The 12,724-nt window shown below is 45.1% G+C and overlaps 1 protein-coding gene across 1 annotated transcript in view; it reads right to left on the bottom strand.

The window, feature by feature from the left end:
* ercc6 (excision repair cross-complementation group 6) overlaps positions 1–12,724 on the bottom strand; it is a 68,496-nt gene continuing 55,772 nt past the window's right edge. Inside the window, 6 exon segments of the mRNA XM_070434816.1 lie at positions 1–3,449; positions 5,377–5,455; positions 5,619–5,710; positions 5,712–5,788; positions 7,050–7,745; positions 7,850–7,995. Of these exon segments, the coding sequence (XP_070290917.1) occupies positions 2,997–3,449; positions 5,377–5,455; positions 5,619–5,710; positions 5,712–5,788; positions 7,050–7,745; positions 7,850–7,995 (1,543 nt within the window). The 3' untranslated portion in view covers positions 1–2,996.

The raw sequence follows: 12,724 nt of genomic DNA, 5'->3' as shown, positions 1-12,724 counted from the left end.
GAAAGAATGTATGGAATATTTGTTAAATGTTTAAAACATTATTTTAAGGCTACTTGAAAAATACAATGTTCAGACTGGTATGTTGACAATATTGCTCTTACAGTGAAAAAAAATATTATTTGTGCCAATGTAAAAGTGGGGTTGGGAGTACTCAGTAGGTTCTGTAGAATCTGTATGGAATAATTTMATGGGCATTGAATAATATGGAGTGTTGCTGGCATTTTACTACACCCATTCCATTGGACACAACGTACATCGGCAGTCTTTTTCCCCCCCTCTAAGCCAATATGTAATTTATAGGCCTACAGTGTATTGTGTTGGGACTATTGGAATGGGTGGAGTAAAAGTGCTGTCTGGGTATGTAGACTCAGTCCCCCAAGAAATAAAACCCTATTTAGATTCTACAGACCATATTGAGTAATCCCTACCCCACTTTTACAGTGGCATTATATTTTTTCTCTATAAGCCAATATGTAACTCATATGCGGTGTATTGCATTGCAGTGAATGGAGTGGGTGGAGTAAGGACTCACCAGCACTCTGTATTAAACCCATTGCTCAGCTCAATAGACCAACTTAAGTTGTGTAGACAAGTAATTCAATTACATATATTTGTATTTGACTAAAAGTGTATTTCTTTACGTATAGCTTTCAACATACCAGTGTTGGTGTAAACTTTCTAAGGAAATGCTGRTATAAATACACTACATGGCCAAAAGTATGCTGGTCAAACATCTCATTCCAAAATCATGGGCATTAATATGGAGTTGATCCCACCTTTGCTGCTATAACAGCCTYCACTCTTCTGGGGAGGMTTTCCACTAGATGTTGGAATATTGCTGCAGGGACTTGCTTTCATTCAGACACAAGAGCATTAGKRAGGTCGTGCACTGATGTTGGGCGATTAGGCCTGGCKCGCAGTYGGCGTTCCAAYTCATCCAAAAGGTGTTCGATGGGGTTGAGGTCAGGGCTCTGTGCAGGCCAGTCAAGTTCTTCCACACKGATCTCGACAAACCATTTCTGTATTGACTTCGCTTTGTGCACAGGGGCAGCCAAGAAACATTCATTCATTCCTTGTGCTGTTGAACTACTAAATGCAAAGTAAATTGTATCGGTATATGTACTTAACTATCGAGTGCAGTTAGGACAATGGTCATTTGTGAGTGAATTAATGTCCTCTATGTTGTTACTGTATGCAACATGATGGACTGACTGGTTTAAATGTGTATGATGTGAGAATGTATGTGTATGTGATTATTTTAATGAAGGTGATGCCAAAGAAAAATGTCCATCCTGGATGGACGATAAATTTTTATTCTATTGTTATGCTGAAACAGGAAAGGGCTATCCCCAAACTGTTTCCACAAAGTAAAAAGCACAGAATCGTCTATGTCATTGCATGCTGTAGTGTTACGATTCCCCTTCACTGGAACTAAGGGGCCTAGCCTGAACCATGAAAAACAGCCCCAGACCATTATTCCTCCTCCAGCAAACTTTACAGTTCGCTACCTGCCCGCATGCATAGTGCCTTCTCAGCAAAGTCACCTCTTCACTGTTGACGTTGAGACTGGTGTTTTGCGGGTACTATTTAATGAAGCTTGCAGTTGAGGACTTGTGAGGCATCGGTTTCTCAAACTAGAAACTAATGTACTTGTCATCTTGCACAGTTGTGCACCGGGGCCTCCCACTCTCTCTATTCTGGTTAGAGCCAGTTTGCGCTGTTCTGTGGAGGGAGTAGTACACAGCGTTGTACGAGATCTTCAGTTTCTTGGCAATTTCTCCCATGGAATAGCCTTCATTTCTCAGAACAAGAAGAGACTGACGAGTTTCAGAAGAAAGGTCTTTGTTTCTGGCCTGTAATCGAACCCATAAATGCTGATGCTCCAGATACTTAACTCGTCTAAAGGAGGCCAGTTTGATTGCTTCTTTAAATCAGAACAGTTTTCAGCTGGGCTAACATAATTGCAAAAGGGTTTTCTAATGATCAATTARCCTTTTAAAATGACAAACTTGGATTAGCTAACACAACGTGCCATTGGAACACAGGAGTGATGTTTTCTGATAATGGGCCTCTGTAGATATTCCATAAAATAAATCAGCCGTTTCCAGCTACAATAGTAATTACACTGATTTTCTGTATTATTTTAATGTACAWTTTTTTTTTGCTTTTCTTTCAAAAACAAGGACATTTCTAAGTGACCCCAAACTTTTGAACGGTAGTGTACGTGTTCGTGAGAGATATTAGCGTGTAGCACAAACTGTTCAGACAGAAGTTGGCAGATCAGCTGTACTGACTTCAAACGAGTCCCAAAACGCTTGTGGGGGTCGTAGAGCACAACATTGTGTTCGTGAGTTTCATCTTTCCATATAGGGGTAACAGTTTGTAAGCCGTTCGGACGCTACAGACATTTTCGTGAGAAGACCGATATTTTGGAATGTCTCATAGTCTGACAAACACAGCTCTAGCTCTGCCACCTTTCACCGCAGATGCGGAAGTGCGACATCGGCRGATTAAGACGTGAAAATYGTCTCTATGGGGTTAAAAATAAAAGTACGTCAAATTATCAAGACATTTTCTTAAAAGGTGGTTGCAATACTGTGAAAAACAGTTGTACGGCATATTCCAAGTTTAAYGTGTCTTTGTAGGGGGACTCTTATTTTGAATTAAAAACATCTGCATAATTTCCTGCTGCCACAATAACAGCAATCAATTTCTAGTTACAATGTCAGTTACATGTAAAATGTCTGAATTCAAGTAGATCCCAGGTAAACAACAAAACAAACAAAAATAATAAGACATTTTCATTAATAGCACCCCCTCAACCCAACTACTACAGTAACTCAGGTCCCCTTCTCCCTCTCTGTGCTCTCTTTCCCATCTTCTCGCCCTCAGTCAAATGTTTTTTTTGAGCCTCAAGTTCCTCTCCATMAACCCAGACTTCTCCTCCTCTGCAAGTAGTCAGATGTGAGTCTCCTCTCCCCTTCTCCCTACTCCCATTATCTGTAGTCAGGTTTAAGTCTCCACGTCCCCTCCTGCCCCTTTGCCCTGTGGAAGTTACAGATGTTTCGGAGTAGTTCTCTGAAGACAGGGGTCTGGGTCTGGGTCAGTCTGGGGGTGAAGTGGTCCAGGACCTCCTTGGTGCTGGCCTGTCCATCCACAGCTCCCTGGAATGCCACAAAGTTTCTCAGCTCCACYAGGAGCTCATCGTGTTCMGTAGGGGGGGCARGAGGGCCTGAGGGGGTACGCGCACCCCCCTCTTCCTCTCCTCCTTCATCCCCTTCTCTCTGGGGCAGGCTGAGGTGGTTCCTAGCTTTCATGCGGGCCAGTAGAGTGGAGGAAGAGAGGGGGGCCGTAGTAGAGGAAGAGCCTCCCACCTCTACCCCTTCTCCACTGAAGTGAACCCCCGGGATGGGTTTCCTAGCGATGGTTTTCTTGATGATGGCAGCGTCCTACACAGATAAAGCAGACACACTGGGTTACAACAGAGAACAGAATAATGAAGAACAGAGGAATATCTGACTATATGTTTCAGCAGGGTCATGTTCATTAGGCACCTAACAGAGGAAAACAGACCGAAACACGGAGGGACTACCTGGATGTGTCCAATAAGAAACACAAATTTCCATTTCCACCGTCACTAATAGAAAAATAATGTGTAGGCTTATCACCTTCTGATGGCATTCATAGTGCTTTAATAAAGAAGTGCAATAGACTACTGAGATGGTATACAAATAACTTTTTTCATCTAGGCAGGAATGCATGACTCAAGATATTTTGATATGCACTGCAACCTAATCCACCGATTGTAATGAATTTTAGGTTGACAATTAGTCCATTGTTATATTTTACTGTTAAAATAAGTCKCTATTTTCTGTTCAATAGAGATACATTTTCCTACATCTTTACATGCACTAATATCACAGATTAATATATTTGGTGTTAATTCACCTTAGTAGGTGGAAAATAAAAACACATTAGCTAGATCACTACCTCGAAGTAGAATTTTCATTGGAAGTAACCGTGTTTTAATCTAACAGTAAAGTAATGATTAATTCCCCCCCAAAACGTCGCCGTCATAGCCGAATACGCAGTGAGGCCAATGTGCTCGCAATGGACAATGCTAATTTCGCGTGCTCCATATCGCAGATCCATATCTCGGTTGTAAAACAGATAGCTGAGAAAWAAAAAACAATATACCTGCACAAAGCTGAGAACATCCTCTCTTCAACTGAGACAAGTATTACCACGGCCTAAAACACACTTTTTTGTATACCAGCCACTGTGGTTGGTAGATTTAAAAAAATCTATCAGCAACTTTGATTTGTTTTTTGGCATAACTACACAATGAAACACAAAAAAATGATGAGCATGCTTAGTAATATTTCTAAAACAAGAACAGTATTATTAGTAAGAAATAATGTGGTATATTGCTTGATTTAATGTAATATTCTGTGACCCGAGTATTTTAACAAAAATATCACACAAAACATTTTAGCTGCCCCTTTAAGGTAACCTTGGTAACAGGGCTGCTGGAGTCATCACATGTTCCGTGAGAACTTCACTAGTAAAGGCCAACAACGTCTCTTTYTGCTAGCAGCGAGAGCAAACTCAAACRTTGTTTTGTTCMCAAGCTAGGTTGATTTTCAATGTAAATTGCCAAGAAACACGAGGACAAAGTCTCACTTTAGTAGACTTCAGAGTACATTAGACCAACTTTTATGCCTGTGCCCAATAATTCTAAAAACAAATATTTCAGCRCACAGTGCTCACAGCCCCCCAGACAGGCCCCCCAGACAGACACTTTTTTTATTAAACGCTCACACTGTAGAGCCCGGAGAGTTACCACACGCCAACGTGGCTGGTGAATTAGACATTCTTACCCACCAACGCCAAAATCTACCTGCATTTGTCAGGTGGCGGCTGTTAATTTTATGCCCTGAATATTACACAGGATAGCTGTGTTTTTCTTATAGCTAGAATCAGAACACTTTTTTTTTTCAAAATAAGTGCAGTGGAAAAGGCAGTAAAAAGTGGCTCGCTCATTATCACTGCAGCAGGTCCTGGCGAAACAGGAACATGGGCAGGGCACACACTTTCATTAGAGGAATTATGAAGACAATGCACTATACTGTTTATTTTGCAGTGGTGGCAACAATTAAGCWRCTGCACAACATACGGGAAACACAGTAGTCTCCGGTTGAATTTTTTAAGACCATTGAAAACTGACATAAAGACATTTTAAAGGCCTTTCATTTAGCTAAATTAATTAAAAAATACATTTTAAGGACCAGCAGACACCCCGTGAAAAACATTTTATTTTGTGTGCCCTAATACAAATATGTTGTCTACCTCAGCGGTGCTGAGGTGTGTAGTTACCTTGCATTTGTCCTGAGCTGGGACAGSTGTAGCAGGAGGAGCAGACAGCAAAGGATTCTTCTTCTGACCAAACCTCTTCCTGTAGACACACAACCACCCACACACATATTCAACTACAATACCCATAGTCCTCCACTCAATGTGGAAGTCTACAGTGATAGCCTGTGTGTGCTAGCCTGTGTATGGTCTAGGCTATGTGTGTGTGTGTRTTACACACGTGTACACGCAGGCTGTGTGTGTACCTGGCTGGAGCTGGGGCAGGTTGGTTGTAGGGCAGTCTACAGTGTTGTCTGGAGACCTTCAGAGCTCTCAAAGCGTCTTTAGCTACTCTGTTTAGCTTCAGCTTCCACCAGGACAAAGTCTGGATTAGATGCCTCCATGATGGAGTCATGCTGCATCACACTGTGGATACCTGGAGAGGAGAGACCGAGGACAAGAAGGGTTAAAGATGCACTGTGTAGCTTACTTTCCCCTGGGATTGTAGGACAAAATCATTAACACAATTTGTGGTTAAAGATACACTTTTCTTAATGCAACCGCTGTGTCAGATTTCAAAAAGCTTCACGGCAAAAGCACAATATTCAATAATCTGAGAACAGCGTTCAGCCACAAAAGCAAGCCATACAGTTACCCGCCAAATTGTGCAGTCAACAAACTCATAAAAAGCATTATAAATCTTCACTTACCTTTGCTGATCTTCGTCGGAATGCACTCCCAGGACTCCCCAAAGAAATGTTAGTTTTGTTCGGTAATGTCCATCATTTATGTCCAAATAGCTATTTTTGTCGCGTGTTTGGTAAACAAATCCAAAGTCAAGAAGCGCGTTCACTAAAAGCAGACGAAATGTCAAAAAGTTCCGTAACAGTCAGTAGAAACATGTCAAACGATTTTTGAATCAATCTTTAGAATGTTTTTAACATAAATCTTCAGTAACGTTCCAACCGGAGAATTACATTGACTTCAGATGTGCGATGGAACAGAGCTCCCGCGCATGGTCAGAGCATGGTCAGGTCATGATAGACCTGACTAATTCCTGTCTCCTTCGGCCCCACTTCACAGTAGAGGCATCAGACAAGGTTCTACAGACTGTTGACATCTAGTGGAAGCCGTAGGAAGTGCAAACTCATCCATATCCCACTGTGTATTCAATAAGGGCTTGGTTGAAAATCGACCAACCTCAGAATTCCCACTTCCTGTTTTGGATTTTTTCTCATGTTTTGCCTGCTATATGAGTTCTGCTATACTCACAGACATCATTCAACAGTCTAGAAACTTCAGAGTGTTTTCTATCCAATACTAATAATAATATGCATATATTAGCAACTGGGACTGAAGGGCAGGCCACTTTACTATGGGCACCTTCATCCAATCTACTCAATACTGCCTCTGCAGCCATAAGAAGTTTTAAACACCACAAACAAAAAAACACACACACAAAAACACCGTTTGTTCATTGCTAGTTCATCTTCTACGGTTCAAACGAAGCGCTTCACCTTCAGCCCAGCAAAACGTCACCTGGAAAATAATGCCTCGTGTGCAGAGGTACCCGATCTCTTGAAACGCGTAAAGAAAAGTACGATAACACTTTATAATAACTTTCATGAATAAGCATTAAGGCGATATATAAACTACAACAAATATATTTCATTACTTGTAAACATGTATTAACATACCCGACTTCTTGAAGAGTTTGGCCAGTACATAGTCGTCGCTCTGTCTCTGGTCCCGTTTTTCCGGCTGCCCCTCGCGCTCCTCTTGTCCTTTGTAGCTCCTCTTCTTCACCAGGTAGGAGATGCGATGACCCTCGACCTTGGCCCGTTTCTGATTCCCGTGTTTGTTTTTAGGTCCTTCTACTGTCGAGTCACAGTGCTTCCTCTTCTCCCGGTGTTTGTAGGGACTGGAGCCGGGTCCTTRAGAGTCTCTGTGTTTGTGTGGACTGTGTTTGTCTCKGTGTTTCTGTGTGCTGGGACTGACGGAGTCAGTGTGTGAATGTTTGTGTGGATTTGGGCTGGTCACGGGTGAGTCTCTGTGTTTGTGGGGCAGAACGGAGTTTTGGTCTCTGTCTGGGTCTGTGAGTATATGAGCATTGCTTCCCTCCTCCCTAGAATGCTGTGTGTCACATTCTGTCTGGGACTGTCCAATAGGAATATCTGCCTCGCCCTGGTTGGCTTCCTGGCTGTCAGTCAGCCTGTTGTTCTTATTGAGCGAGATGTTACTGCGAAGGGGGGTGGTCCTGTCTCCAGGCCGGGGCGATGGGGAAGGGATGGCTCCACCTCCAGTGGAGCTAACATTGTGATTTGTTACAGAGTGTCTATGGTTAGACCTTGGTCTGACTGGCTTCTTAGGAGCTTGGACATCAGAACCCGTACCTACACAATGAGTGGAAATAAAAACGAGTGGAAATAAAAACAGACACAAAACCAATAGGAAAAGACAGGCGGAACCACGTGTGTGTGTGTGTGTGTGTGTGTACCTGCAAATATAGCGCTGGTCTCAGTGCCCTGAGTCCCGTCAGGGTTAGATAAGGTAAACAGCTCGTAGACGTCGTTGGACTTGAAGAAGCGTCGCTGTTTGGGGTCCTTCAGAACGCGGTTGGTCAGGAAGTGTTTGAAGATTTGCCTGAAGGGACAAAACACCAGAGGTGAATATTAACACAGTCTCTCCTGATGGTGTTGGGAGGAGAATCTCAATAGGTCCGTTAATCATAGATGAAGAGCTACTTGAAACGTGGACACAGTAAAAGGACCAGAAGTAATTGTAGTCCTGTGGTCGGTCAGCTGTTCGTTCCCCCGCACACACAATTGCTAATGACCTATCCGAAATGGCCCGACTATATGYGACAAAGTGAAAATCTGACRCCCMGACCCTAACCCGATAATATAGAAAATGCRCTGTAGGCTACAGTCAGATGGCGGAATGATTTTGAGACAGGTTACTGCTTATAMATTTCCAACTTTTTGGTAGGCTATTTGGCAGTCAACTTGTCTATAACTAGACACATGCAGCTTCTCTTCTGTCATTATATGTTGCCCTAGAAGACTACATAAACCCTTGCTCACCAGAACAATGTCATAAATCCATAGAACGAATGCGTCAATAGAGTTGACATCGGTAAAGTTCTCGGTCATCTCGGCTTCTTTCACAGAGCAAAGACATTTAGGGACCGGGGAGAAAATGCAATAAAAATGTTAGAAACTGGACAGRTTCTCTGCGCAAAATGTTTTGAYATCATTTTGACCAATRGAAAGCTGTGAAAACGACCCAACATGTTTCTGATAAGATCTCAGTTTGGCTTGACTGCATATTTTATGCGGTTGACATACTGTCAGCTTTTAAGATGCTGATGAAGACAGATACCATCTGTAGAGGTGGGTAACTATGCATATGCATTCTCTTAAGACCCTGAAATTATTTATTTATCCACTCCTGTTCCGGAGTCAAAATGTTGCCTAACATGTGGTGTATCATTTTACTGCAAGAAATGCTTAATTCTGCAGGAGTTAATATGTGAGAGGATATAGATCTACGTTTCGTGTCCAGATTTCACTGTCCATTTAACCCATCTGAATAGTAAGCTACAGTTCCCTTGACGTGCCATAGGCCTATTTGAAGTCCCGTCTTGTGACTGTGGAATTTGTATAGCGCTCTCACGACGACACACATAACATAGCTGGCACTGCYATCRATATTWTTTTTAACCACTTCACCAAATCTTTCCCAAACATTACTTTTCTGGCCCTCGCTTCTCTTTAATTTCAACTCTCCATTTAACATAAATTGTTAAAATTATGTTTTTGCACTCAGACATTGTTCTTTCTGCCTAACTTTTCCCAGGAAGTGTTCTGTGCCACTAGGGGCTCTAAAACTACTGTTATGTGACCAACAAGCACGCTTACAAGTCACTCCCTTGGCCTCCCTTCGGAAGAAGTGCCCGTGACACACTCAGTGGAGAAGTTGTCCAAAGAAGCAGAGGCTACATTACGGGACAGAAATGTGTTTCGGGACATCGCCAACATCCCCAAGTTTACCACCTCCGTCACCGGCTTCATCAGAGAGTGCACCGATGACATTGTCCCGACAGTAAAGGTCAGATGTTTTCCCAACCAAAGGCCCTGGATTAACACTGAGACACATGCTAAACTAAAGGACAGAGACACACTACACATAGGGCTATTGCAGCCAACGTAGCTAACCATGAGGCTAAGGAAGTAGTTGGGTGTAGGGCCTGATCAGAGAGCCTGAAGGTACGGAGGTGCCGTTCCCCTCACAGCTCCGTAGGCAAGCACCATGGTCTTGTAGCGGATGCGAGCTTCAACTGGAAGCCAGTGGAGAGAGCGGAGGAGCGGGGTGACGTGAGAGAACTTGGGAAAGTTGAACACCAGACGGGCTGCGGCGTTCTGGATGAGTTGTAGGGGTTTAATGGCACAGGCAGGGAGCCCAGCCACAGCGAGTTGCAGTAATCCAGACCGGGAGATGACAAGTGCCTGGATTAGGACTGCGCCGCTTCCTGCGTGAGGCAGGTGTCGTACTCTGCGAATGTTGTAGAGCATGAACCTACAGGAACGGTCACCCGCCTTGATGTTAGTTGAGAACGACAGGGTGTTGTCCAGGATCACGCAAGGTTCTAGCACTCTGGAGGGAGGACACAATGGAGTTGTCAACCGTGATGGCGAGATCATGGAACGGGCAGTCCTTCCCCGGGAGGAAAGAGCAGCTCCGTCTTGCCGAAGGTTCAGCTTGAGGTGGTGATCCGTCATCCACACTGGATATGTCTGCCAGACATGCAGAGATGCGATTCCACCCTGGTTATCCAGAGGGGGAAAAGGAGAAGATTAATTGTGTGTCGTCTGCATAGCAATGATAGGAGAGACCCATGTGAGGATATACAGAGCCAAGTGACTTGGTGTATAGCGAGAATAGGAGAGGGCCTAGAACAGAGCCCTGGGGGACACCAAGTGGTGAGAGCACGTGGTGCGGAGACAGATTCTCGCCACGCCACCTGGTAGGGAGCGACCTGTCAGGTGGACGCAATCCAAGCGTGGGCCGCGCCGGAGATGCCCAGCTCGGAGAGGGTGGAGAGGAGGATATGAGGTTCACAGTATCAAAGGCAGCCCGATAGTTCTAGAAGGATGAGAGCAGAGGAGAGAGAGTTAGCTTTTAGCAGTGCGGAGCGCCTCCGTGACACAGAGAAGAGCAGTCTCAGTTGAATGACTAGTCTTGAAACCTGACTGATTTGGATCAAGAAGGTCATTCTGAGAGAGATAGCAGGAGAGCTGGCCAAGGACGGCACGTTCAAGAGTTTTGGAGCAGAAAAGAAAGAAGGGATACTGGTTGTAGTTTTGACATCGGAGGGATCGAGTGTAGGTTTTTTTCAGAAGGGGTGCAACTTCGCTCTCTTAGAGAACGGGAAGGGACGTAGCCAGCGGTCAAGGATGAGTGGTGAATGAGCGAGGTGAGGTAAGGGAGAAGGTCTCCGGAAATGGTCTGGAGAAGAGAGGAGGGGATAGGGTCAAGCGGGCAGGTTGTTGGGCGGCCGGGCCGTCACAAGACGCGAGATTTCATCTGGAGAGAGAGGGGAGAAAAGAGGTCAAAGCACAGGGTAGGGCAGTGTGAGCAGAACCAGCGGTGGTCGTTGACTTAGCAAACGAGGATCGGATGTCGTCGACCTTCTTTTCAAAATGGTTGACGAAGTCTATCAGCAAGAGAGGGGAGGGGGGGAGAGTGGGAGGAGGATTCAGGAGGGAGGAGAAGGTGGCAAAGAGCTTCCTAGGGTTAGAGGCAGATGCTTGGAATTTAGAGTGGTAGAAATTGGCTTTAAGGCAGCAGAGACAGAAGAGGAGAATGTAGAGAGGAGGGAGTGAAAAGGATGCCAGGTCCGCAGGGAGGCGAGTTTTCCTCCATTTCCGCTCGGCTGCCCGGAGCCCTGTTCTGTGAGCTCGCAATGAGTCGTCGAGCCACGGAGCAGGATGGGAGGACCGAGCCGGCCTGGAGGATAGGGGACATAGAGAGTCAAAGATGCAGAAAGGGAGGAGAGGAGGTTGAGGAGGCAGAATCAGGAGATAGGTTTGGAGAAGGTTTGAGCAGAGGGAAGAGATGATAGGATGGAAAGAGGAGAGAGTAGCGGGGGGAGAGAGAGCGAAGGTTGGGACGGCGCGATACCATCCGAGTAGGGGCAGTGTGGGAATGGTTGGATGAGAGCGAGAGGGAAAAGGATACAAGGTAGTGGTCGGAGACTTGGGAGGGAAGTTGCAATGAGATTAGTGGAAGAACAGCATCTAGTAAAGATGAGGTCAAGCGTATTGCCTGCCTTGTGAGTAGGGGGGGAAGTGAGAGGGTGAGGTCAAAAGAGGAGAGGAGTGGAAAAAGAGGGCAGAGAGGAATGAGTCAAAGGTAGACGTGGGGAGGTTAAAGTCACCCAGAACTGTGAGAGGTGAGCCATCCTCAGGAAGAACTTATCAGGGCGTCAAGCTGCATTGATGAACTCTCCAAGGGAAACCTGGAGGGCGATAAATGATAAGGATGTTAAGCTTGAAAGGGCTGGTAACTGTGAGCAGCATGGAATTCAAAGGAGGCGATGAACAGATGGTCCAAGGGGAGAAAGAGAGAATGTCCACTTGGGAGAGTGAAGGATCCCAGTGCCACCACCCGCTGACCAGAAGCTCTCGGGTGTGCGAGAACACGTGGGCAGACGAGGAGAGAGCAGTAGGAGTACAGTGTTATCAGTGGTAATCCATGTTTCCGTCAGTGCCAAGAAGTCGAGGGGACTGGAGGGAAGCATAGGCTGAGATGAACTCTGCCTTGTTGGCCGCAGATCGGCAGTTCAGAGGCTGCCTGAGACCTGGAACTCCACGTGGGTCGTGCGCGCTGGGACCACCAGGTAGAGTAGCACGCGCCACGCGGTGTGAAGCGTTTGTAATGGTCTGTGCAAGAAGGGAGAGAACAGGGAATAGACAGACACATAGTTGACAGGCTACAGAAGAGGCTACGCTAATGCAAAGGAGATTTGGAATGACAAGTTGGACTACACGTCTCGAATGTTCAGAAAGTTAAGCTTACGTTGCAAAAAATCTTATTGACTAAATGATTATAGTACTGCTGGCTGGTGAAATAGGCTTAGCTAAGCAGTGGCTGCGGTTGTTGACTTTGTTTGAAAGTTTTTACAACCTCCGTAGAACCACCAAACATGCAAAAAAGACAATACAGGAATAAAAGGTGGAATCCTATTGCACTGGCCCAATGCTCAATGCATTGGGCAAGGATGAAAATGCATTACGGATTACAAAGGACAAACCAGCCAACCGTGAGCTACCCAACGATGCCACTCACCAGATGAACTTAAAGCTTTTTA

This window comes from Salvelinus sp. IW2-2015, linkage group LG25 (assembly GCF_002910315.2).
Source record: "Salvelinus sp. IW2-2015 linkage group LG25, ASM291031v2, whole genome shotgun sequence".
NCBI classification, from domain to species: Eukaryota; Metazoa; Chordata; class Actinopteri; order Salmoniformes; family Salmonidae; genus Salvelinus; species Salvelinus sp. IW2-2015.
Note: the sequence above shows the minus strand (reverse complement) of the source record. Positions and strands in the feature narration are given on the sequence as shown.